The sequence below is a fragment of the Fundulus heteroclitus genome, chromosome 22, assembly GCF_011125445.2.
Source record: "Fundulus heteroclitus isolate FHET01 chromosome 22, MU-UCD_Fhet_4.1, whole genome shotgun sequence".
NCBI classification, from domain to species: Eukaryota; Metazoa; Chordata; class Actinopteri; order Cyprinodontiformes; family Fundulidae; genus Fundulus; species Fundulus heteroclitus.
In genome coordinates, this window is record NC_046382.1 from 32,269,888 (window position 1) to 32,297,022 (window position 27,135).

Sequence of the window (27,135 nt, forward strand, 5' to 3'; positions counted from 1 at the left end):
CATTAAAGCATCTTTTACAGATGCTGCAGATTATTTATATATTTTCTGGCAGTGTGAAACATTTTTACAAATTAAATGTTTTTAAGCACCGTCAGCAGATGTGAGGGAGTTTTAAGTAGAGCTTCTTGCAAGGCGTGACCTTCTTGAAAGATTATCGTAACACTGATTGATTTCCCTGAATTTGTGAGCACATCGCCGCGCTCTTTGGCTCGACCAATCATCTGCCACCAAATCTGGCCTTTCTGTCTCACCGTGTGAACTATGGATCTGCTGGTGGACCGCTTTTAATGCTGTTGTTTGTACTAATTCAGGCAATTTAAAGAAAGATCTAAAAAAATAATAACAATAAACTCAAAGTTGTCCCTGTAGGAATTGCTGGTATTTACGTATTTTTCATTAGATTATCTGACTTTACAGCTAACCCTAATTACAGGAGTTAACTCGCTTTAAGAGCTCTAAAGTCTGGTTTAAAAGCAAAATTCAAGTTTAAATTTCAAAAGTTCAAAAGAAATGTGTATTTGTTCCAAAGCAGTTAGATATAACTTTATAATATCACAAATATGGCAACAAAAAAGAAAAAGTGTTGAATGATTTGCTTAGAAAAGGATGAGGGAAGACAGACGAGGCTCTTTAAAGTGAGCAGAAGCTGCTTTAAAGTCACTGGCTGACTGACTTTGTAGCTGCAACTTTCTCTTTAAATTGCTTTGGGGTTGTTTCCTGTACGTAGGAGGAAAGGCGCCAAGTAGCCTCAGCAGAAGACAGAGTTCTTCATAATGAACGTCACGTCAAATCATTAAATGTGAAAATCTGTTTTTTTTTTGCTTCAGTGGCGGATGAGTTTGTCCCTGATCTTGAAGCCGATTATTCCCATCACAACCAAAGCAGGGAGGAAGGAGTAGAGGAGCACAAAGTCTAGTGTGTAGCGGCTCAAAGCACCGGGATAGCCCAGGTCTATGATCTGATCTCCTGTAGTGACCACACAAGCTCCAGGTAAGGGCCTCGTTACATCTGGAACAACAGGAAACACCAGAAATTAGGAAGAGATACCCGTTCGTTCAAACCCGGATTGGGTTTTTCTAAACCAGCCAACAAGAGCCTTGATGCTAACATGCTCAGCCACTAGTCCTTGAATGTTGAACTCATCCTTTATCAGTCGCAGCATCAAAAGGTCAGAGTTGCAGTGGGTCAAGAGCATAAAAACAATGCATACATGGGAATATTTCAACGCTTTCACTTAGAAAAGGGGGAGAAGAGTTTTCGGCCAGACTCTCAAATAGGAAGCATTTTATCAGGATGGCCAACAAGATTTTTTATGTGACGATCTTAGTTACAAATCCATGCATTAGGGTGGAAAACGATTTGTAACGGGACAAAACCAACTTACTGCAGTAGAACTCCAGGTGGAGGAACTCTGTGACCATGAGGAGTTCACAGCCGTATTTCTGGAAAGTCAGGTAGCTGAGCCACTGAAACACCACCGGCATGTGTGCTGTGCTCCTGTAGATAGGAAAAGGGGGAATGAAATAAGCCTCATAAAATATAATATAATATTATATATATATATATATATATATATATATATATATATATATATATATATATATATATATATATATATATATATATATATATATATATATATACATATACATGCACACACATACACTGTCAGCCATTTTTAAAGGTTACACTTCAAATAGCTATTTTGAAAGGTGTGTGTCTAACCTGAGGAAGCCAGATCCCACCAGGACTCCGGCTATGTTTAGTAAAGCCACTCCAGTGTTGACCATGTTAGGGTCCTGGACCACTCCTAATAGCACCACCGTCAGCAGCTCCCCTGAGAAATGGGTTAGGAAAACAATCGTAGGAATACAAGTACCAGTCAGAGGTGTGAAAATGTATGGGTCTTTTCGAATGAAACATCTGCGCAGTGATGTTAATAAAGACACACCAACATTGGAGCATGACGCCTGCCAAAACATGTGAATAAGAAAAAATAATAATTCTCTACTTGATCTGAAAAAGGTGAACCTTTACAGAACCAAGATGCTCATTTGTTGAACAAAAGGAAAGGGTTTTGTCTGTTGTGTGTCGGTGTAGGATTTGAATACAGAAATGTTAAGGAATGGGCTGCATCATCATGTAGAAGACTGCTGAGTGCTCACAGGGAGGTTAAGCTAAAAAGGTAATTTCTTAAAAAAAAAGGTCATTTCTAAGGGAGCAAGGTGTTCACAGAGCGCTGCGTTAAGGCATATTAATGGAATATTGAGTGGAAGGAAAAAGTGCGATAGATAGAGCTGTACAAGCAAGAGGGAAAAACCTCAGCCTTGAGAGGATTGTGAAGCAGCACTTATTCAAGTTTTTTTTTTGGGGGGGGGGGGGGTCAACAAGGTGAGGGCTGAAGCCAGAGCTTCAGGCAGAGATAGAGGAGATGCGCTGTCACATTCCTCAGGGTAAGTTCCCCTGTAGCAGAGACAGTGCTGCCATGTTCTTTACTGGTGTGTTTCATGAAGTCCAGAGTCAGCACAGCCACCTACCAGGACATTTTAGAGCAGTGCTTGTGTCCCTCTGATGCTCAGCTGTATGGAGATTCAATTTCCCAGCTGGACTTGTCACCTGCCCACAATATCAAAGGTGCTAAAGGCTGGTTCAGTGAGTTCCTGTGCTCGACTGGCTGAAAGACTCCCCTGACCCGGACCTCACAGAGCATCTCTGGGCTGTTTTCAAGAGGAAGATTAATTATTAAAACTTCTGTTACACCCACGCAGCGCCACAGGCTGATCGCCTCCATGCCACATTAATGGGTAAATCAAAAGTAGCCCTGGCCACGTAGTCAGTCTGTATATTGTACAGGACACGGGCATACGTTCTGTAGGCACACGATTCTATATACAAAGGGATTTTTATTGGTCCTGTGTAGTGTTTAAATGTTCTTAGAAACTGAATTTAGGGTTTTAATTCATCAACCATCAAAATTAACTAAAATAAATGCTTGCAATATTTCAGTCTGAGCAAAACACAGCTGAAGCCACACTTATCTATATACACTATAGGATGATTCAAAACCCTTTTTCTCACTATCTGACATAAAATCAGATGTTTTTTTTTTCTTTTTAGGTCATTTGGCATAACCAAAGTTATTCCTATTGCTTTTAATGCCAGAAAATTAGAAGTGATGTTAGAAAACTTTTATTACTTTTGAAGGGATTTAATTTCATAAATTCCTTTGAACACACAGACACCTGATGTGACAGAAAATCCCAAAATACAGGGACAGATATCAGGAAGAGTCCTGTGGACTACCAGCTCATTCTTGGTTACAGTTTCCAAATGCTTGAAGGTGCCATTTTTATCTGCTGATGCGATTATTTACGAGTAAAAAAAACAATGGGAATGTCCCACCATCGTACTGTTCAGAGTGGAGACGGGTCCTGGGCCCTGGAGAGGAATGGGATTTGATGCAAAATGTGCGTATCAACCCCAGAACAAAAGCACAGACCCTGTTGAGATGCTGTCTGAAGCTGGTTAGTAGGATTTTCCACAGCGAAACAAATCCTGTCTCAAAATGCCAATTAAGTAAGGGACAAAGACCCTAAGTTTAGAAAACTTGTCCCTGAGTACTAAACAAAACTTGAAGTGTTTGGCCATGATGACCTCTGTGACGTTTGAAGGAAAAGGGCGGAGGAGCTAGCAGGTCTTAGAACAGCATGGTGAGTACAAAGCACGGAGGTGGCAGTGTCATGTCGTGGGGTGTTTGGTGTAGACAAAAGGAAAAAATGTGGTGCAGAAACACTGGAGCAACAGTTTGAAAAGCATTTCTACCAAATACTAAGGAAATGTAATCTTCTAAATTAGACAAAAGTTACAAAAAAACAACCTAACCCTCTTTATTCTGGAACTTAGCAAACATAAATAATGTTGACAATCCTGACGGACCAAAAACAGCAAATGCTTAATTTAATGTCTGAAAGTAAGACGACAAAGGTTTTGTCTTTTCATAAACTTGTATGTATGTAACCTTATGAATTTCACTTTTTGAATACATCTGTTACCGCTTTTCTCAAAACATGTCTCTGATCAAATGTCCACATGAGAACATCTGTTTTCACCACGGTCTCTTCAGCTCACCTATAATATGGGGAACAAGAACCACAGCGGTGAAGCACAGAAAGCGCCAGGTCTCCGGGTGCATCCCTACCGTCCTGAGGGGGGACAGCAGAAACAGAAAATAGAAGACGTTCAAAACGACTGTGAGAGCAATCGTTTCACACAGGACCCATCGCCTCGTTGAGGCTTCATTTGGAGCTACCCACCAATAAATGAAGGAGCTGAAGATGACGACGCTCAGGATGCTGAAGGGCAAGATGTGGAAGATGTAGGCCAAGAACATTTGCCATTTGCTGTACAGGCCGTCCTGACTCTCCTGATCGCTGATGGCTCGCAGCGCAGGGACTGGTGATGCAAACAGAGGGAGAACAGACATCCATGAGCTCAGTCTGCGGCTCTGACACGGATCCTTAGAAAATATCAGAACCAGGACCCCGAGGAAAGAGCAAAGATGTTTAGGTGGGGTCGTCGAGGTGAATAAGATTTCTAACCACTTCCATCGTTGGTCCTCTGATCCGTGTGTAATTAGAACTAATTATCAGACACTGAAACGTTCCTCCATTAAATGAAACCAACGAACGCTGTTTCCGAGAACTCAGTCCTCCTAACACAGTAAAGTCATTACTGTGCAAAATGAAGTTCAGTGTAATATCTTATCAGCACTTATCTGCAAATTTCAAGGTGAGACTGATAGAGCAGGCATTACCTCTGGCTGTGACTTCTGCTGAATTTATTGTTTTATCGCACCCTTTATCCTCTTTATCTGATGTCTAGAACCCTAAAGCTTATGTTTTGGACTCGGCTGATAAGTAGGGAAGATATTTGGCGAAGAGAACAGGACCAATCAACTACAACTGTTTACACAACTCAGCATGTAACCCATACGCAATGTTCATTTTAAGATTAATTGTAGGAGAGCAGGGTGCTGTTTGACTGTTGGACTTGGATGTTTTGTACCTTCATTTAAGCGAACCGTGAACATATCAGCTCCAGAAAGACACCAATGCGTGTGCTAAAACATAATCTAGATTATACTGACATTGTAGGTTTGTAGGTTAAAGGTCTCTCAGGTTTGCTGAACTCGTGAGGGAAAAGGTACGTTGCCCTTTCGACATGGAATACCTCCACTAAAGCGCTCAAACAACTGAGATAAACTGAAGGATCCACCTTTGAAGTCAGTCGTGCCATCTGGCTGAGCTCTGACTTGGAACGGCAGCTGGGAATGAGCCCAGAGGTGGCGAGAAGCACAGCAGACACTTCTGCTACTGGAAGCCTGCGCGTATCTGAGTTATCTAGCCAGAGCGCCCTACAGATGCTCAGTCTGGCTGTACTCTGGGAGGGAAAATCGAAGGATAAATCAACAATCGGACACTTTTGACACGCTCTCTTCACTGTTTTTGGACAACTTGTGCCGTAATAGAGGCTTACTGCTGTGAGTGCTGCTGCCAGGAAGTGGAGTAAGGGCCTAAGAAACATCCTCAAGGAAGTCACTAGACACATCATCTACCTCCTGGTACCACTCTTTAAGTTCAAATACAATGAGGTACCATTTTAGTTCTGGTACCATCTTGTTTGCAGACATCCTAAATTAGTGTAGAAAGGAGATCATGGCTGGTTTATAGTGATCTTAGGTGTGTTGTTCTGATACATTTCTCCCATCATGGGTCAGCATCTAGTCTGACATGGCCCGTTTACGCCACAACGATCCATTAAAGACTGAACTTTTGTTCCGTTCCCTCTAACATGTTTACACGACAACAGCAGAAACTTGAAAACGGTGTAATTCCCACGCCGCGGCAGCAGCGACAACCTTAACCACTAATAAAAACGGACTTGCCGCCAACATAAACCTTCGAGTGTGTGTGCGGTGCCGGTGGACTCACAGAGGGAAACGGCGTTGAGCATGCCCGTGTAGGGCGAAGCAGCCACGCACTGATAGATCATTCCTATTCGGTCCTGCACCGCACCCTTGGTCACATCCATGTCTAGATGTATGACGAAGAAGGCCACGAAGAAACCGTAGATCAGGTTCTGGGACAGGCGCATGAGGACGCCAATCCTGTCCCTGGAGAGGTTTCGGACATTTCTCCTAAACGCAAAAAAAAAAAAAATCAAACAGCAGTAACAGCGTTTAACTCGCTAGATTCAATATCAAACATTGCTTTTTTCCAGCCACCCCACAGAGTAAACCTTCATCAGTAATGTCTGTTTGTTAATTTTACACCCTGAACAGGATTACAGACCTAAATGTTACAGACCTGACCAGAACGGCAAGCTTGGCGGCGCCGCTGGGTGACTCTTTGTTTTTGAAGGGGATGGCAGGCTTGTGTGCCAGCTGCAGGCTCTGCTCCATTCGGTCCAGCATGCTCTGGTGGATGGCGGATCTCCGATAGGACGACGTGATCTCGTGCATTCGACTGAACGTGGCGGCCTCCCTCTCGCTGCTGCGCGTGTCCACCGAGGTGAAGTCCACTGTTTGATGGCACAGAAGTTTTTTATTGTTCACTGCTGCACACGTCTGCTGTTCTCTTCGGGTGCAAACCTTGTGTTGAAACATTGCTCTGTTTACCGTAGATATCGAAGGGGTTGCAGTACTCTGGGCATCCGTATCCACACTGGCTGAAGAAATCCACCATTTCCTGTGGCTGACCACAAAACACCAGCTCCCCCCGACTCATTATGGCTATTCTGCTGAACACCTGAGAGGCCAGCACACATGAGAACCCATTACTTCACAACATACAGAAGTGTTGCCAAATTATGACCATCCCTTGAATCTTTTCCCCCTTTATTTACGTTTCAATCACAATCTTCAGTGTATATTATTTGGATTTTATGTGATAGACCAACACATAGTAGTGCATATCAATAAAACTTAGACACTAAGTTGCACGTGCCAGCAAACCGTGGGCGAATCCGGTGCTGCAGCTTAAGATCATCAAACCTGCAACTGCACGGAGATGCACAGTTCCCCTCCATCCATGTCTTTATCACAGCCACAAAGTAGGGCATCGTTGGGAGGAAAAGGATTTGTAGTTTTCAGTATTTTTATCACAAAAGCTGCTTTGTAGAACCACTTTTTGTTTTGCTAGAGGCACAGCTGTAACCATTTTCCCAGTCTGGAAACAGACATTTGCTCCCCGTTAGCTTAGCAAAAATAGCTCCAGTTCAGTCAGAGCCGATGGAGAGCATCTGGGAAGAGCAATTTTCAAGTCTCGTCATGCTTTCTACATTGGATTGAGGCCTGGGCTTTGATTGAGCCACTTTAACACATGGATGTGCTTTGATTGGAACCACTCCGTCGTAGCCCTGCCTGTATATCCAGGGATGTTGTCCTGGAAGGTGTAACCTGCACTCCAGTCTCAAGTCTTTTACAGCTTTTAACAGGATATCAGGATTTCTCTGTGTGGAGCTCCAGTCATCTACCAAACAACTCTGACCATCTCCTATGTCCTCGCTGAAGATAGGCCCCATAGCATGATGCTGCCACCACGTTTCACCATCGCTGAGGTTATGGTGACATTCAGTGAGAGTTTTCTGCCTCCCATAACATTCCAGTTTAAGTAAAAAATATGTAGTGTTGTACTCATGAGACCAGAGCTCCTTCTTCTTCAAGTACGGTTTGTCCCTTACATGGTTCGAGGAAAACCTTATAAACTGAAGTCTCTATGACTTTCCTTCTACTTGGCTTTCTTTTTACCCTCTGTCCATTAAAATCAGGTTTGTGAAGTCCAAAAGTAATAGTTGTCCTTTCAACAGATTATCCCACCTGAGCTGCAGACCACTGCAGCTCCTTCAGAGTTTACACAGGCCTCTTGACGCCTTTGTGTGATTAATCCTGTTCTTGTCTGACCTGTTAAGGTTTAAGATGATGGATTGGCTCATCCACAAAACAGGACAGGTCCAGACTGCAGCAAACAATTAGGTCTGCAGAGGGGACCACCAGTGTTGATTTTCCCTCCATCCAGGACTTCTACAGGTCTGGAGTCAGGAAAGAGGTTGTACCATTTCTGCTGAACCCACACGTCCTGCACACAAACTCTAGACTAGTACCCTCAGATCGGCGTTACAGAGCGGGCGCTATTTATAAAAAACAGCCTCTGCAGAGACAGTTTCTTCCCCATGTTATCAATATGATGAACACTAAACAGTCAAAGTGACCAGAGAGATACTATGCATGTTTGCACAAGTTCAATCTGGTTTACTTTTGCAATAACATTGTATATATATACATTTTTAGTTTAAGAAAATATTGTTATAACTTCAAATATATATATATATATTGATATTTGAATATATTGAACATATTGATGAAACTGAAGTCAAATTTCTTGCCTGACAGTAGAGAGTTATAAAATTACACAACATGAAAAGGTTCAAGGGGTGAGAATATTTCACATTTCATAAGATTCACAGCAGAGTGCAAGAATATCCCCGGCTTCACTTGGTTCTACTGGTCTTATCAATAGTTTCTTGCCTTTCAGAAGGTCACTTGAAGTATATATTTTGACATGCCTGTGCAAATTCTCAGTTATCTCAGTTATATTGACTTTTGCCGCTTTTCTACTGTCCAGAATAGATTCAAGCAATTTATCTTTGGCTTATTTTTACAGTATAATAGATTCTTCAGTTTATAACGACCAACAAAGCATCCACTTAACTTTCCGGGGACATTAGTAGTTTTACATTTCTAAACACTACAACAACATAAAGTTTTATCTGTGTCATCGTGAGACCCACCCTGAAGAGCTCTGAGCGCGGCTGATGGATGGTCACAATGACGATGCGGTTCCTCCTGGCCAGCTCTGCCAGCAGCACCACGATCTGATTGGCCGTCATGCTGTCCAGGCCCGTGGTTGGCTCGTCCAGTAAGATTACCCCTGCAGGAACACCATCATCCCGGTGACCTCATCGCTGTCACATAATGAAGGACTGAGCACAAGTTAAAGATAGGACAACTCCTTCTCACCCAAGTTGGAAACTTTCAAAAGTACTTTCTTAGAAAGTGGCACTTGCTGGACTCTGTAGGTCCACCCTAACTTGCGAAGATAAGTGAGTTCTCTCTTTTTGTAGTTAATTGCTCTAATTAGGACAATTAAAAGATTGGCCCTTTGCATTATAAAAGCAGGGTGGAATTAGCAGATGCTTTAATTGTGAGATTAATTCATTTCCTGGTTGATTGGAGAGGCACCGAATGGGAACTTCTCATTACTCTGGCTGCGACTCTCTGGGAATGTGTGTGTGTTCATGGTCATTTAATCCTGAATGAGGACTAAGACCCTCAGTCCTCCCTGGAGCACCATAGACCTGATAAACCACACCTGGGAGGACCTCACACACACACAGGGGTGGGTCTGTGCTCATTCCCTTCACGGTGTGATAACCTAGGCCTTTAATACTCTTCTCAGTCTCCCCATCCTTTTCTCTGTCCTTCCTTATCCCAATAACATTTGGATTTTTTTTTTTTTGTTTTCTTCCTGTGGGGACTTTGAACCTCCTGGGGTGAGATATGGGTCAAGTACTGAACTTCTGTCATTTCATAGTAAAGTTCTGCGTTACGTTTCGTCTACGGTTTGCAGTTTATGCATTTAGTTCAGTTGGAAAAAAGTAAAAGAAGTGTGTGGATTAGCAGGTTCCAGTAAGAAATTCAGATTAGATGTTTCAAAGCTTGCACTGCCTGCTAAGTTTTATGTTGAAATCGAGTTTTTGGACAAACTTTATAAAAATATTTATTTTTAAATGACTTAACTTTGCTTTTTTAAGTCAGGTAGAATTAGTATTTAGTGAATGCTAGAATGAGTATCTTTCTAACTTTACCCACTTGATGGCCAGGGTCTCGTCAGTGCCTTAGGTATCTATTGGGATAACAACATCTTGTCCTACTCAACAGATCTTTAAAGTCAGAGATTTACATAAACTAAGATTTCTACAGTTTTAAACAGTTTGGGAAACCTCAGTGATTGTGAAATGGCTTTGTAAACTTCTGTCTTCTGGTTCATTCACAAGAGTTAAACAGACCCATAACTGTGGATATATTTTAGGGTAACAGCTCAAACTCACTGCTTCCTCATTGATGGTAAAATCTACAGAAAACAGCCTAAATATCAGAAGCATTGTGGGCCTCCATCATTCAATCAGTGCAAATGAAGCTATTACTCTCAAAGCAGCGTAACAAGCCAGATTTGAATTTGCAAACGCAGTAAACAAAGAATTTAATTTTTAAAGATATATCGTGTGGTCTGGTTAAAGTTGGGGATAAACAGGGTTTCCAGAAGGAAAATGACCCAAAGTATTCCCCCAAATTAGTGCAAATGGCTTAAAGACATCACAACAACCTGATCTTAGTCATGTAGTAAATCTGTGAGCAGAGCTGAAAAGTGTGTGAAAAGGCCACCTACGCGATTAAGTTACAAATGTTCTGTCAGGAAAAATGGGCCAAAATCTTTACAAACTATTGTAACAAGCTTGTGGATGTAAATCCACAATGTTTGACCGAAGTTGCACAGTTTAATAGACAGTGCTACCAATAGTAAAACCTTTACATAAACTTCTGATCTGAAGAGAAGAAATAAATAAATTGAAAAAGGATTTTCCTTTTTTTTTGAAAAAGGAAAAGGTTAACAATGCCACCAAGTTGGCATTGTTAACCTTTTCTTTGACAACAACAGCTAAATATGCAATTTATTGGTACCTGCTTCCTCAGGGCTAAGAAGTTTAGCTTGATTTTTGCATTAGCATGTTACTAAAGTAGCTCAAGCAGGAAGTTAACTAAAAGTGTTGGTCCAATAGAGCTCTTTCTCATTTATAAGTTTTATGACAGTTGTTAAAGTTTAGTAAGTTAAAATATTATCAATTATACAACCCAAATAAACATGTGAAGATGTGTTGAAGGATTTATTACCAAAACAAACTGGTTAATGTTGTTAGAATTGACTCATTATTTAACACTGCACTTACACACTTGTATGACAGATTCATACTTAAATTATTTTAATAATGTTAATTATAAAATTTGGAAGCCAAAAATTTATTTTCAATATAAACTCTTTATCCATTGTATAACGGATCAGACCATATTTGTAGTCCGAGGAATAATCTATTTCCATCGTTCATCTCATCCTTGTGATTTTAATTTGCTGCATTTCTTTCACATGTAAAATGTCTGTAATTCCTCTGGGTTGTTTCCTGAGGAGGAACCTACTTGGATCCTGCAGTAGCTGGCTGGCGATGGAGACCCTCCGCCTCTCACCGCCAGAGATCCCAGGGAAGATTCGACCTCCAATGACACTGTGCGCCACATGACTCAGGCTCAACTCAGCCATCGCTGCCGACACCTACATGTAAACCAGGGGTCAAGGCCAGAGAACTGTTATTACCTAGATAGACTGCTTATCAATGGGAGATATCTCCTCGCATGTTGAGCGGCAGGGCGTTTAGTTCCTCTTTGGATCAAAATAAAGGAAATCAGAGTTGACCGATTGCAGAAGTGTAAAATCCTTTTTCAAAGATCACTACCAAAGCTTTTTTGTTTTGCTTTTTCTCCAAAGATGATTGAAATATTTGCTCAAAGTAGAAAATGCGTTAAAAGTGGACAGACCACAGGACAAAAAAATAAATAAAATCACCTTTTTCTTGATGGCTTCCACTGAGTGTTTCTGCAGGGCCAGCTGTGCTGTGTAAGTCAGAGTCTCCTCCACTGTCAAATAACTCAGCAAGTTATCACTCTGGAAAACAGACGAAAAGGAAAACAGGTTGTAAAAAATCACGAAAGGACAAAAAACAAGACATACAGTGAACCAGAAAGTTGTCAATGTGTGTATTAATCGATTTCCTGAGTGTTCAAGTAGATTATTCCTCCCTTCCTGCTTAAACTGGCCATGTTATGATCTATAAAAGCTGAATTAAATAACAATACCAAAATGACCATTAACACATTACCCAAGATTTTCCCAACAAACAACAAGGGAGACATTTTAAAAGCATGTTTCATGGTGATTTTCAAATGCTGTAATATAATTATCGTGGACTCTACAGACTATTTAAATGTAATAGAAACAAATGCACCAAGAACAGAAATAAAACATTAAATGTGGGTGAATAAAACACCTAAACGTTATCAGAATTTGACGTCACTAAGCCAGTGTTTTTACACCCGCATACTTATGTAAAGCAGAAAGTTTTTTTTCTCAACAACATTTAGGACAGACAACTCTCAAATGATATTTAAAAATGTGAAAGTTGGATCTGTTTTCAAAAGAGAAATTGTTTTTTATTACATTTAATTAGAAACATTGACCACTGAAATTTGTATAATGCTGCCCTGAACAATCAATGCACAGTTTATTGCATGTTTCCACTTCTGAAAATGTATTTTTAGTGACGAGCTCCAGGTGTTTAAGGTCAGAAGCCCTCCTTGACATCACCTCGGTCTTAAGATTCTCTATCAGGCTCAAGTCGACACTCACTGGGCCGATCCGGAGCGTTATACTTCCACCCAGTAAGAACCATATCGGTAAACTGGTGTCTGTGATCTGACAACAGTTTGCACCTCCTATGTTGAAGACATTCACAGACGGCTATCAGTTTAATGTTAATGCCTGTCAGATGGGTGGAAATTTGAAGCTCCGCCACACAATAGTTTTTATTTTTGTAAGCCATGGTACATCTACATTTTTACATCACTGGACTTCAATGAACATTTCATGCCTTTTCAATTTGTTAAGGTGCCCAAGCAGGCCATTTTTTTTGGCACAGAATAAACATTTAAACAACCTCTGTTCCTCCTTTGCATAATAGAGCCCCATAAGAGCTTAGAGACGATGAAAAAAAACTAAAAATAAAACGCAAGGCTTTGAGTTTATGACAATCATCAACACTAATGAAAAATTTTAAACTGCTGTTTTACTCTTGTGGTTGGTTTGTCTACAAAGTCCTGATCGTCTAACCACTTGATTTAAATTATAGAGGGGGGAAAAAAGGGGGGAAAAAAAGAGAAAAAAAGAGAAAAAAAAGAAAAAAAAGGAAAAATAAATAAATAAATTATAGAGGGTTAACCCTTTAAAGGTAATTTTGAGGAAACTTCACAGAAAAAAAGAATTATTTTTTTTTGGTAGATTTAAACAAAAATCTAAAAAAATTAATATGTCAGGCTTTCAAATTTTCTTTGTATCATAATTGAAACGTCAGACCAAAAAAATACATTTTCCTCATGTATCTGCATTTATATACAGGCTGTGTAAAATATATTCATTTGTATGCTGTAAATTGTATGTTCAGAGAAATACTGACTTTGTTGAAGAGGTAGATGTCTCCGAAATCTTTGCATCAAAAATGATAAATGTGTAATTATAGGGTTAAAGATGCTGTGTAAATAGGCACCTCAGTCCTCCTGTCATCAATATGTTTTTTAACCCTATATTTAAACGCTCTGGTTTTTCCTGAGCAAATAACCTCGGTATACACGCACACGGTTCAAGCAGCTGAACCCGCCGCCTGCTTTAATTAACACACGGCACGCCTCCCAGTCCCAGTCCTCCTCATTGTCTCCTCAGAATGACTTTAATATCAGGAGCTGCTATCGCCTCCTCATCTACGGCTTAGCGGTGGAAGTTAATGACGAAGCTTAGAGAGCAGAAGCCTTCGCTATCAGCGGGAGGAGAGAGACGATTTGAAATGAAGCAAAGCCCGTTTTTAAAACCACCTTTTTTAATTCAAGCTTTGGACACACATGAGCACTTCTCATTGAGAGATTAAGTGTATGAGGAGGCTATCAGGGGTCTTCGGTTAATTTCATAAAGAGGGCAGGGCGGCCTATTTTGAGGTTTTGCCCGAAGGGTGTGTGCGTTCGTGTGTGGGATCTCAAATACTGTGGCAGTCAAAGCATCCTCTGCGTCCTCCTGGTAAAGATGTGTAAAACGTCTCACTGCAGCAGCATAAACTTATATAAAATAAGAAATCCTACCGGTAATTTAAGTACATTTATTCAGAGGGCAAAACAAATGTCTGAATTTTGTTTTTTAAATCATTGAAGCCCCAAATATATCGACGCTGCTATGAGTTCTTACTGAAAACATTTCACAATGTTTTCAGTAAGAACACAGAGGTGAATTTAAGTTACTGTTCAAAATTAGAAAGACAGGAGAACATGCTCTATAAGTAAAGCAGATGTGACCCCCCCCCCCCACACACACACACACACACACACACACACACAGAGTTACTGACCTATACTTTATCATATCTACTGTCTTTATTGTAGTGAAGATTGTTAAAACAACTGGAAGGACGAGACATACATAGACGCCGCCTCAGGATGGTAAAAACAGCTAAAAAACAGATATTACTGTAGGAGAACTGCAGTAAAGAAGACCATCTTGGAGTCATCAAGCTCCCAATTATTTATTTTAGAGCTTTTGAACAAATCTTTAGTGTTTGGAGCCAAAGTAGCGGAGGGTGCTGTATGTAAGATTAAAATAAAGAAAGGATTTCTGTCATAGGCTTCTTTTTATTCAGAGTTTGTAAGCATTTAACAGCTATCATTGTTGGTATTTCATTATAATCAGGTATTATAGTCAAGGACAGCTTTGGCAGGTTTTTTCTTAATTCTAGTGAACCAATAATAAAAAATTATGATTATATTTTAATATATTGTTCTTTATATATATATATATATATATATATATATATATATATATATATATATATATATATGCAGAAAGCAGTTTATATTTAGTGATCAGAGATTGTGCTGATTTTTGTATTTGCATGTTATTCTGATGCCTCAGTGTTACCTGCAAGACGTAGGAGAAGCAGTCCTGATATTCCTCTCTCTTGAGTTTTCTGCCATTAATGAAGACCTCACCCAGCAGAGTGCCGGAGCTCCCGATCCGGCCAGCAATGGCATCCAGCAGTGTCGTTTTCCCCGAGCCTTCACCATGCAAAATTAAAGCACAATCGTGATTAATCCGCACAAACCGGCACACACGATGCGTGACTGAGGTGTAAGCACAGCCTGATGCCAGAGGAATAAATTCAACCCTGTTTGAGCCCCGAGTTCTGTTCCTGATCTACAACACCGGGCTCACCACAGTGTTTAAAGAAATGAAACTTTGTTTTTGGTGAGAAAAGAAAGAGACTTCATTTTGTGTGCGATTTAGCAAATAGTTCCCAATTTGCATTACTTTCATGAATCTCAAACTAATTAGTAAATCAGATTGTCTAATTCTAACAAAACCCTGTATCAGAATAATTCATTTAAGGTTTGACTTATTTGGGCATATTGGATCTTGAAATAGCACTGATGAAACACTCCAGTCCAGATTGACCTACACTGTTTGGGATACAGCTGACAGATAACTTTAGCTTTTTTTCCCTTGCCCTTGGATGTCACATCATCTCTTTATATCACCAGATAGTGTGATGAAACAAAACAGCATTTCTCTTACATGGTAGCAAAAAATGAAATATAAATAACTGCAATATGAAATCATTTTTGTGTTTAATAAAGTCATATAAACAAAGGAGAGTGCTGTGTTTGTTCTACTTTAGATTTACCTCTCCACATCTTTTTCAGATCTGATGCCCCCCCCCCCCCCCCCCACCTGAACTCATTGCCCTTTTGACCCGTGTACGAACCTGAATTACCCAGAATACCCATGATCTGCCCGCTGTCTACGTGGAAGGAGACATCACTGAGGATCTGGCGAGTCCATCGCTTCCTGCAGGAGGTTAAGTCCCACCACGGTCCAACACGCTCACTAAAACAAACGCACAGAGAAAGACATGCGCTTTTATTTTATCATCCCAAGCCGTAAAAACAAAGAGATGAAATGGTTCATAGTGTAAAGATAAATAGTATTTGTCTGCTGTTGAATACGCCTGCCAGCGTTATCAGTCTAAATCAACCTGCAGCTGGTTCTGGTTTTCAGTCTAAGTTCAGCGCTGTTAGCGTGCAGCGTTTACCTGACGGTGTAGGAAATGTTTCTGACACTGAGGCAACAGGACGGCTCTGATCTCCCCTCGCCACCTTCCCTCCACGCATCCCTCTTCGCCTCCGGTACAAACTTGAACGATCCCGCAGCTCTTGACCCATCCTGCGGCTCCCCCGCTTCCAGGGAATAAAATCTGTTCATGCCTACGATCGGTCTACGGCTCCAAACCGCAGCAGGACACCGATCTGTGAAAGGTCTCTGAGGTCTCAGAGTGCGTTTCTGTGCAGCTGTGCTCTGAAGAGCGGCGGCGCGGGGTCATTGGTGTCCCACAGAGCCATAAAAAAAAAACACAGTTAATACCTGTTATCTCTGAGAACTTTGATCTGGAGTTGTGCAAAGACAAAGAAAGAAACCCAGGCGGGTTAAGTTCATTCATAGACTCCCATGTCTCTGGACGGTCCTGGCATTATGGAGCTGATTCTGCTAAAGCAATAACCTGCAGGACGAAGCGGCTGGAGCGCTGACACGACATGAACTTGGACGTCCTGAAGGAGAAGGAGCTTCCAGAGATCTTCAGCTGGACTGGAGCTTACAGCGTAGCGGCAAAATAAAGCAAGCTCGCCTCATCATGGAGCCAGAGAGCGCTCTCAGACACAAAAACAGCTATTCACAGGTCAGTCGGGACAGAAACGTCTAACGATAGCTAGAGTAAATATTTCTATTAGACCAAACCTTGACTTTGTGTTGATTCATTTGCCAGCCGCCTTGGAGGCGTTCTCCTAACCACTTGTGTTTCCTTCCAACTCTTGATGAAGCGGGCTTTAAAAATGGGCGACTCTAGGCTTGGTTTTTCTTTCTAAATAAACCGTCTCCACTATAACTTCCAATCTACTTGAATCGATGCCGTGACAGCGCTCTAGATGACCCCTCAAGTGTTGCATATTGTGCAAAACCTGCGATTTACCGTCAGAAATGTGACGACCAGGCTGAAAGATTTGTGATTCTAATGTTTGAGGAGATGTTCAGTCTTTAGCAACTATCTGCACAAAGATCCAAATACGTGCGTGCCAAAGGGTACACAGAGAAGCTCCAATTGAAACACTTAGCAGAGAGGAGGTTTTACCCTGATTCTGATCAAACAGCAAACCCCGCAGACGTCCAGAAGAGTCGCGTCAAACAAGGTTTATCTGCTTCTTTTGCTGCGCAGGTTTAAAACAGTTTGTCTTTTAATAATCCACCGTCTTAAAGTTTAAAGTAAAAGAGAAGCTGTGGAGCCTAGTGTGACCTGCCTCCTCCTCCTCCTCCTCCTCCTCCTCCTCCTCCTCCTCCTCTGTGACAGCACGCAGACACCGAGCTGTTCTCGTCTGAGGAGGACAGCAGTCTCTACTTCACCTACAGCGGCGACGCCAACCAGCTGGAGGTCACCAACCTGCGCTACGAGGTCAGCTTTCTGCGCTCTCACCCCGCTCCCGGTGCGCGCCGCCTCCATCCTGAACAGGTGTGAACGTTTGTGCTCCTGCAGGTGGACACGGCGGCTCAGATCCCCTGGTACGAGAAGCTGTCCGAGTTCAAGTTGCCCTGGGAGCTGAAAGGCGACAAGCAGACGGCCATCAACAACCTGAGCCTGCGCGTCCGCAGCGGACAGATGCTGGCCGTCATCGGCAGCTCAGGTGACGCACCGACGCACTGGGCCTCAGGGTTTATTATTCCTGCGGTTACAGCACACACCGCGGGGCCTTTACGGACCAGAGATGAGAGGCTTTGCTTAGTGTGACGTTGGCCTCCAGCAGCAGACGGCCTGGCTGCTCCCACCTGGAGAAGCTTTAGTAAAGCACACTCTGGGTTTGTCCAGGCTCTGATTTAATGAGCCTGTTCCGTCTAAACTGAAGGATCCTGCTCTGCATTTAAAAAAGAACAATATGGAAGAGATTTTTTAGATGCTCGTCTCTCCCTTCGAGGAAAGATGAATAGATCCGGGCTCAGTCCACGTAATCCTCGATGAGAATTAGTTAAACTAGGCTTTGCTATTTTTTCCACGTGTGACCAGTTTAAAAATAAATACAGTCCAAATGTTTGATTTATATAAGTCAAAAAGTTTTCCTACCTCACAGTTTTTGTATCAGAACCACAATCTCTGGTGTGTTTTATTGAGATTTCATGTGATAGAACAACACAAGGTAGTGCATAATTATAAAATGGCTTGATCAGAAGATGAATGGAGCTAAAGACAGGAAAAAACCCTGTTAGAATCAGTTTTTGAGTTAGAACGGCCTAGTCAAAGTTCAGAATTAAGTCCAATTGAGCATTTAAACTTTAACTTTAACTTTAAATCGGATGTTCACAGACACTTTCTATGCAACCTGACGAAGCTTGAGCCATTTCTCAAAGAACGGGAAAATGTCAACATGTGGGTGTATCCCTGGTACCAGGCCAGTAGGGATACGCCCACAGTGATGTGTGGCATTAATTGTAGCAAAAGGTGGTTCTAAAAAGCATCGACTCAGGGCGGCTGAATGCGAATTCATGCCAAGCGTTTCAGATTTTCAATTAAATCTGAAAAGAAAATAGAAAACCCAGGATCTGCTCTTCTACTTCACAATCATCAGCTACTTTCTGTTGGCCTATCGCATTAAACCCCCTTAAAATACACTAAAGTGTGTCGTAACATGACATTCAATAAGAATGAATATGTTTAAACCTGGTACAAGGTGCTTTAGTAGCAAATTTAGTCTAGTTTAACCCAAGCTGGCAAATTAAGACCAAACAGCAGCAAACAGGCACGTTTATATGCTGAAGCCACATTTCTACAAAGCAGCATCGCTTAAATCTGTTGTTGTTGAATGTTGTTTAACCTTCATCACACATTTAGGACGTTAGATTGACAGACAACCACCCATTTTACAAGCATGAGATCAACTCAGCTGTGTCACACAACCAGTTTTGTGGTTTGTGGTTTTGCTGTTTTTTTCCCACGTAGCAGGTGAAACCTTGTCTTTAATGATCTGGTGCATACGTGTTAAAGTTTGATCCCACTGCATTGTGCACATCTCCTCCCCTCCAAAGGCTGCGGGAAGACGTCCTTGCTGGATATCATCACATGTCGGGACGAGGGCGGCACGATGACCGCCGGCCAGGTCCTGATCAACGGGAAGCCCAACACGCCGCAGCTGGTGAAGAGGAGCGTCGCTCACGTGCGGCAGGACGACCGGCTCCTTCCCCACCTCACCGTGCGGGAGACGCTCAGCTTCGTGGCCAAACTCAGACTCCCCACTCACTTCACACAGGCCCAGAGGGACCAGAGGGTGAGTGGGTGCTTCTGTCTTCTCATGAAACACCAGCAGAAGTGGTCTGTTTAATGAGGAAACCGTGGCTGCTGCTGCTGCTGCAGGTGGACGATGTGATCGCAGAGCTGCGGCTGAGGCAGTGTGCGCACACCAGGGTGGGAAACGACTACGTGAGGGGAGTCTCTGGAGGAGAGAGGAGGAGAGTCAGCATAGCTGTGCAGCTTCTCTGGAACCCCGGTGAGACGTTTGCTTCGCTTTGACTTTCATTTTACTGCCCAAAATGTCTCTGTTGTTGTTGTTGTTGTGAGAAACTTCCCATAAAAGCAGTTTGAAACCCAGCCGCTCAGATTCTGCAGAGCCACAAATGACAATGTTTGGTCCTTTCAGCAACGCTTTATTTCTCTGAATGTTTACCCTTTACAGACTGTGACTTTGACCCCAAATATTTACTTATATGGCGAGGTTTTTTTTTTCTTTTTGCTGAAATACTGTCCAGGGATTTATACCAATGTTATTGTGCCAGGTATTAGTTTTTCAGATAAAATATTGTTTCAGGGCGTAAATTCATATCTCAATGTTTCAGGTATAACTTATTGTAACATGCAGGGTTCTCAGCGCCTACATTTGTCCACTTAGATAGATAGATAGATAGATAGATAGATAGATAGATAGATAGATAGATAGATAGATAGATAGATAGATAGATAGATAGATAGATAGATAGATAGATAGATAGATAGATAGATAGATAGATAGATAGATTAACTTTATTGTCCCAAAGGAAATTTGATTTGGGGTACAGACTCTGGCTGCTACATAGTCCAAACTATGTGTCACACTGCATTCACACATAACACTACTATAAAAATTCCATTATAAGACAATAAATATATACATAAAGGAGCATGTTACATTATATTCACAATAAAAATTTGAAAGAAGACAAAAAAATAATGATGATAATAAATAAATAAACATGTATAAAAACCGTTCTTTAAAAAAAATCTGTTTTAAGACATACTGAAAAAAAAATTACTTTTTTTTTTTTTTAAATAAATAAAAATAAAAATAAAAGAGCATGTGTCAGTTTAAATGTTGAATACTGTTGCCTATTCCACAATTTACTGCTTAATACTATTTGTTGCTTTAATGGAAAGCGGAACAAATGAGTTCTTATAGCGGTTTAATCTACAGGCAGGGACTCTAAGATGTCGACCTGATGGAAGGAACTGATATTCTGAATAAAGAATATTAGTGGGGTCTGACATGATTTTCTGGGCCTGTCTGGTTATTGTATCATTGAAGATGGTCTGAAGTGAGGGGTGTTGCTTGACTCCCATCGACTTCATTGCTCTTTGGGTCAGGACAGTGCCTCCATTTTAAACCTTTACTGCTGACATTTTTGGTAAGTCAAGCCAAACTAAGGGAAGGTCCGCCCTCTTTGGCTTCATATGTTTTTTTTATTGATTTCACTTTTTTAAGACGCACTTTCAGCCTTTAGGTCTTCTGCGAGAATAGCCTGTTTGAAGTGTTGGAGTTCTTTAAAGTAACATTTTATCCTGGGGATGATTTGAGAAAGTTGGCAGTTTATTAATTAAAAGTTAAATAAAGTATATGTAGAATACACACGTAGCTGTGTGGTGCGACACCGTTTACTTATGAAGTAATTTATTTACAACTTTTACATACCGCCCTACATTATCCTAATTTTGTTATTGTAAAAATACTATTTGTTAGATCGTCTGAATATTTTATGTAGTTGTCGAGATGTGACGATTTTAAAAGGAAATATTTTATTGTATATTGGAGCCAGAAAGCCTACTTATCTTGACAATACCGAATAAAATCATCCTTTTAGTTGTTTTTCAAAGCTGATAACTTATGTCATTCAGAAGTCTGTTCTGATTTATCACTCTATCTTTAAACGTCTACCCAAATTTACACGGACCCTTTCTTAAGCAGAGCTAACATTTTGTGTCTTATTTCATTTTCTAATGTTTTGATATGTGTAAAAAGTCAGCAGAATGCTAGTTGCTAAAAATGAAGGCCATCTTCCAGGCTTAGCGAACCTCGATATCCCACGTGAGGTAGTAGGGCTCAAAGGGCGGGGCCGCATCTTGCTGGTTGTGGCCCCTGGGCTAGAGCCAGTCTAGGTGTCCTATACCTGCACAAGGCAAATTACCATGAAGTCACATCAACTTTAAGGTTTTTTTTATACGCACAAAACAAACGTATCCATGATGTTACATTACAGCAGGCCTGTACGTGGGGTCAGAATGGGGTCAGAGTTTAGCTTAGAGGCGGGGCTATGAGATCATCATATTCAAACAAATGTGCATTAGGTATCAACATGAAAACGTGTCAAATTATAACCCTTCACAGAGATGAGATCTTAAATGTTTTCCTTGGGAACTTCAAAAATGCAGTGTTTGTAAAACATCCATTCCTAAAAAAAAATGTGTAGGACCCCTAAAGCTTTTTGCCCTGGGCTACTGCCCCTTTAAGGCCCTTCCTAGAGCCCAGACCGGGCAAAGGGACAGAAACTAACTAAGCAGTGACACTTTTTGCAGATACTGACCTCCTCTATTGATCGCTCAGGTATCTTAATCCTGGACGAGCCCACCTCAGGTCTGGACAGCTTCACAGCCCACAACCTGGTCATCACCCTGTCCCGCCTCGCCAAGGGCAACCGCCTCATCCTGCTGTCGGTCCACCAGCCTCGCTCAGACATCTTCCAGCTCTTTGACCTCGTGGTGCTGCTATCTTCAGGCTCGGCGGTGTACTTTGGTGCAGCTCGCGACATGGTTCCCTATTTCACTGCCCTCGGGTACCCCTGCCCACGGTACTGCAATCCCTCCGACTTCTATGGTCAGTGTGGACTTTTTTCACTTGTTAGCTTTTTTTAAAGACAGTTGATAATCAGGAATGCAGTTTTAAAGCTTTAAAATAACTTTTTGTGCAGTGGATCTGATCAGCATAGACCGCCGCAGTCCTGAGCTGGAGGCTGAGTGTCTGGAGCGGTCCAGGCTTTTATCTGTGCAGTTCAAGGAAAAGGTTCAAAACACGGACGACCACATGTGGAAACCTGCTGAATCCAGTGCGGCCCATACAGAGAGGTACGCTCTCTGTTATTGAGCTAAATGTGACGTGTAACGTGGCAAAATGACCCCGTCTGGGTCATTCTGGATTTATTATGTTCACGTTTCCGTTTACTGCAGCCCTCAGCAGCCAAGCAGAAGCAGAGAGGAAGTCGTCACTGTTTCTAAGGAAAGCAACAAGCTGCCTGGAGATCTGCAGCAGTTTACCACCCTCATCAGGTGAGGCGAGGCATCCTGCATGGATGTATCCCAGCATCCCAGAGGGGACAGCCAGACACTGAACTCTGCTCCCCCCCCCCCCCCAGGCGGCACATGTACAATGACTTCAGAGACCTGGTCTCCTTGTTGGTCCGTGGCTTCGAGGCGCTGCTCATGTCGCTGCTGGTGGGCTTTCTGTACTACGGGGCCGGCGAGGAGCGGCTCAACATCCAAGACACGGTGGCCCTCCTCTACATGATCGGGGCCCTCACGCCGTTCGCTGTGGTGCTGGACGTCATAGCTAAATGTAAGCGCATAGATCGTGACTACGTACAGACTTCAGGCCACGCTTTCTCAGCTGCTCTGTACCCTGAAGCCATTGAAGGAATGTTTCATTCAAGGGTTTAGATCAAAAGTGCTGCAGCAAAAACTTTCCTTTTAATAAAGATAGGAGGAATATTTATGGCTTTAACTTTCAGAAGCTTTCTTTGATTTTTATTCGCAATCTCTCCAGAAATCTTCTGTCTGCTTTTTGCCGACATATCTTTGCCTTAAATTTGGTTAAACACAAGTAACAATGTTTTTTTTCTTATGATGCTAAATAAAAACTAAATATGACAGGCTATGTGTTTTAGTCTGAAGTCGACGTTTAGCTCAAAAATCTAGCAAAGCATTAACACTTGTTTTTGAATGGTTTAAAAAGGACAGCTATCATATTAACCAGGAATCATTAGAGGTGAAATGGATGGATTTGTGTTTATCCACTTCACTCAGTGGATAAACACAATAACGGTGTTTTCCAGTTTCAGTAAAGTAGAACAGCTTGACGGACGCCACCCAACTCTTTCTCTGTAAAATTCACGTTAAAAGGAATAAAAAAAAATAAATAGGACGGAAGTTTAACAGTGATTCAGAATTAAAAAAATGAAAACAAATGTTGGGACTACTCCCAGGATATCTCTCCCCCAACCCTCCCTGTGACTCCTTCCACAATCTAATTGTGAAAAGAAAATCCACACAAACATTTACTTTCTCACACACACACACACACACACGGTTGACGTCTGGGTTAATAATTCAATAAACTGTGAAACATGGGGAATATCTCCTTCCTCCACATATTGATCCAAGTCTAGCTGTAGGGCAGCCGGACCCACAACGTCATCTGCATATAATCTGACAGGACGAGTCAGAAACAATGTTTAAAAATAAAACACACAAGCCAAACATATAATATACAATAACAACAAAAGAGTAATCACAGTGTATTACTCAGGTACTCATCAGTGAAAGACACACTGCAAAAACGGATCTAAAAATAAGTAAAATGTTCTTAAAGTTAATGTATTTATCTTTGATTTGGGCAGGTAAATAAGATTATCTGCCAATGAAATGAGTATTTTTACCCCTAAAATAAGATAATTAGATATAATGCACTTGAAATAAGATGATGGAGATGAAGTGTTCCTATTTAAGTGCAAAAAATCTTATTCCATTGGCAAATCATCTTATTTACCTGTTCACATCAAGGACAAATACACTAATTTTAAGAACATTTTACTTATTTCTAGTTCCGTCTTTGCAGTGCACACAAGCCACGTGGCAATCTTAAATCTCTGAAGCCACCGGTGTGAAACTGTGACCTTTAACCTGTCCGGCCGATGCCCCCTGCAGGTCACACGGAGAGGGCCATGCTCTACCACGAGCTGGAGGACGGCATGTACTCCGTCACCTCGTACTTCTTTGCCAAGGTAGGCCTCAGCCGCCGAGAGCTGCTCCTCCTGCAGGGGTCACTCTTGCTCCATGACAGTAAAAGCTTCAGGGCTGGAATGAGACCACAGCCAGATATGTGAGCCAGGAGCATCCCTTGCATTTCTGCGTGTGTCTTTTCCCACCTTTCGGTCTGTTGTGTGCATTCAAAGAGCCCCGTCTGTTGTCCTCCAGGTCTTGGGCGAGCTACCGGAGCACTGCGTGTTCACCCTGGTCTACGGTCTGCCCATCTACTGGCTGGCCGGCCTGAACGAGGCGCCGGACCGCTTCCTGCTCTTCTTCCTGCTGGTGTGGCTGATGGTCTACGGCAGCCGAGCCATGGCTCTGTTCGTGGCCGCCGCGCTGCCCACCCTGCAGACCTCGGCCTTCATGGGCAACGCCTTGTTCACGGTCTTCTACCTGACCGGAGGCTTCGTCATCAGCCTGGAGAACATGTGGCTGGGTGAGGAGACGGAGGCGTCGTCGTCTCAGGATGCTGACGTGTCAAATGTGCGCGCCATGACAAGAGCGTTGTGTGCTTCTCCTCTTCAGTGGCCTCGTGGCTCTCCTACGCCTCCTTCATGCGCTGGGGCTTCGATGGCATGCTGCAGGTGCAGTTCAGGGACAACAAGTACCCGGTGACAGTGGGCAACTTCACGTTCAACGTCGACGGCATACACGTGAGTGAGAGCACCGCCTCGTTCAGACGGCGCGTTTGACAGTGGTGGTTCTAGACCAAATTTACCAGGGGGGCCAAGGTGGGGCCAGTGTTTTTTCACAGGGGCACAGAACAAAAAATGAAACAATAAAATGGCAATATTTAACGGTGTAATAATATTAAGTGAGCCACTTGTGGTTTTGGAACTGCAGGTTTCAGAGCCCTGATCTAGCAGTTGAAAACTTTGATCACAGCTCAATACGGCTGAAGCTAAACGTGAAACATCTTAATTTTTAAATCCTTCTTAGAGTAAAACTGTATAGGTAAAAAATACAATTGGTCAAAGTAACCAATCAGTTATGGTTTATTTGCCATTGCAAATAATTATGAGAAGTTTATTTAATCTTATGTCTTTAGTACAGGGGCCATAACAGGGGCTAGGACCATTTCTACAGGGGCATGGGCCCCTGTTGGCCCCTGTCTAGAACAGCCCCTGGCGTTTGAGGCCCCGGTTTTAGCGTTTTGGAGCAAAGCCTCTGATCCGTACACGATTTCAGCCGCTCAGAGAGCAGATGATGAGTTCAGAATCTGTGGATAAACTCGCGTTTGGACCTTGCAGGTGGTGGAGGCCATGAAACTGAACCAGTACCCCCTGTTCTCCTGCTACCTGGTGCTGGTGGCAGTGTGCTTCGGCTTCATGGTGCTCTATTACGTCAGCCTGAAGTTCATCAAACAGAAGTCCAGCCAGGACTGGTGAAAACCAGGAGATCACACTTCCACACACACAGTCTTTTCTTTTAAATCGACTTTGCAAAGTGTTTTTTTTTATGTAAAGGTGGACGGATGTTCGACTGGTTCGACAGAACGTTGTGGGTTATACTGTTCTTATTGTCATGTCTGGGTGCTGAAGTCGAGAGAAAAGCTAAATAAACTCTTCAGAATAATTTGTAACTTCAAAAAGAGAGCGAGCCGTTTAATATCTTGAATCTGATTGGGTATGGGAAATTGGCCGGTATTTGAGTAACTTCATTTCTTGCTGTGAGATAAATGAGTTGTTTCTGTACCGCTGTGTGCTGCTGGATGGCAGCAGAGTACCGCAACAACATCCAGATTATTATTTTTTTTCTCCCCTTTTTGGAGCGCTACCCTGGCAGATTTCCATCTGCAGCTTTTGCTTGTTCCATTTTCAGCCTCTTTTTTTTTTTTCCTCCCCAAAAGCTTCATTTGTTGTTTTTTGGTTGTTTATGGGAGATTTTAAAGCTTACTGTAACAATGTGTGTTGGAATGTAGAGCAGTAAAAAAAACAAAAAAACAAAGTCGAGTGCAGAATTACTAAGTCGCACACTCAGAAACAAACTATAAAACTTGCACTCGTATGGTTGCTGTTATGTAAGGTGAATGTTTTTGCGCTGGTGCAAAGGCTAAATCGTTGGCCGTTAAACCAACACTATAGTTTGAGGCCAAATTAAAAATGAAATCACATTGCTTAACTCCAGTGTGTGTGTGTATTTTTTTTTGCACTGCAGCATACATCCTCTTAAAAGACGCCCCGGGTCACGGTAGAAGGCTTTACTTCTTCTGTATTTTAATTTGTACGCTCCTAATGAGCTCCACGGGCCGCGCCAATCCTCTGATTTCAAGCAGCCCACAATCTTCCCTGGAAACGGTAAGTTGTGTTATCTAAGGCCTGACCTTTTGATAGCGCCAACAACTTAAACGACACAAAACAAAACCATGAATGCAGCGCTGCAGACCGAAGAGGGTCACGGAGCGTGGGGCGGCTTAAGGCAGTCAGTCACGCATAGAGAGGTGTTTGCATCTGATCTGTGTGCAGCAGAGTCGGGGTTTAGGTTTAGGCATATGGAGTCAGCTGAGTTTAGGTCAGGGTTAGGTATGTACTGCAATGATTAGGGTCAGGGTAAAGCCAAAGAAAGGGTTGGAAATAAATGGAAGTCAATGCAAGGTCCTCAGTAAGTATGTAAACCCCGAAGTGTTTGAGTGTAAAAAGTGTCACCCATTTTGGTTTTATTAAATAATTTGCATTTCTGGTGTAGGACAAAAACTTACACTTAAATTCAGCTAACATGGCGATCAATGGTCTTCACCCTTTT

General features: G+C 42.2%; 2 protein-coding genes across 2 annotated transcripts; one reads left to right on the forward strand and one right to left on the reverse strand.

Annotated features, from left to right (window-relative positions):
• Positions 1 to 34: 34 nt before the first annotated feature.
• abcg5 (ATP-binding cassette, sub-family G (WHITE), member 5) lies at positions 35 to 16,351 on the reverse strand. Its single transcript, XM_036126244.1, has 14 exons — positions 16,069 to 16,351; positions 15,742 to 15,863; positions 14,898 to 15,034; positions 11,733 to 11,831; positions 11,309 to 11,441; positions 8,848 to 8,987; positions 6,677 to 6,806; positions 6,366 to 6,579; positions 5,991 to 6,196; positions 4,314 to 4,452; positions 4,129 to 4,202; positions 1,726 to 1,837; positions 1,385 to 1,497; positions 35 to 1,008 (listed from the first exon to the last, which is right to left on the reverse strand). The coding sequence occupies exons 1-14, from the start codon at positions 16,236 to 16,238 to the stop codon at positions 824 to 826; spliced, it is 1,974 nt and encodes a 657-aa protein (XP_035982137.1). The 5' UTR covers positions 16,239 to 16,351; the 3' UTR covers positions 35 to 823.
• Positions 16,352 to 16,496: 145 nt separating this feature from the next.
• Positions 16,497 to 26,514, forward strand: abcg8 (ATP-binding cassette, sub-family G (WHITE), member 8). Its single transcript, XM_012864989.3, has 13 exons — positions 16,497 to 16,710; positions 17,377 to 17,478; positions 17,560 to 17,707; positions 19,101 to 19,339; positions 19,426 to 19,558; positions 21,920 to 22,189; positions 22,284 to 22,437; positions 22,540 to 22,638; positions 22,725 to 22,924; positions 24,292 to 24,368; positions 24,562 to 24,829; positions 24,919 to 25,046; positions 25,644 to 26,514. The coding sequence occupies exons 1-13, from the start codon at positions 16,666 to 16,668 to the stop codon at positions 25,779 to 25,781; spliced, it is 2,001 nt and encodes a 666-aa protein (XP_012720443.2). The 5' UTR covers positions 16,497 to 16,665; the 3' UTR covers positions 25,782 to 26,514.
• The last annotated feature ends 621 nt before the right edge of the window (positions 26,515 to 27,135 follow it).

What these genes read in the sequence shown, in the direction of transcription:
- abcg8 (XM_012864989.3), top strand. Translation starts at nt 16,666, where the DNA reads ATGGAGCCAGAGAGCGCTCTCAGACACAAAAACAGCTATTCACAG. An exon ending in GGCCGTCATCGGCAGCTCAG is followed by an intron (nt 17,708 to 19,100) that starts GTGACGCACCGA and finishes TCCCCTCCAAAG; the next exon opens with GCTGCGGGAAGACGTCCTTG. An exon ending in CAGTTTACCACCCTCATCAG is followed by an intron (nt 22,639 to 22,724) that starts GTGAGGCGAGGC and finishes CCCCCCCCCCAG; the next exon opens with GCGGCACATGTACAATGACT.
- abcg5 (XM_036126244.1), bottom strand. Translation starts at nt 16,238, where the DNA reads ATGAACAGATTTTATTCCCTGGAAGCGGGGGAGCCGCAGGATGGGTCA. An exon ending in GCTTCTCCTACGTCTTGCAG is followed by an intron (nt 11,832 to 14,897) that starts GTAACACTGAGG and finishes TCTGTTTTCCAG; the next exon opens with AGTGATAACTTGCTGAGTTA. An exon ending in GCTCAACGCCGTTTCCCTCT is followed by an intron (nt 4,453 to 5,990) that starts GTGAGTCCACCG and finishes TTGCATCACCAG; the next exon opens with TCCCTGCGCTGCGAGCCATC.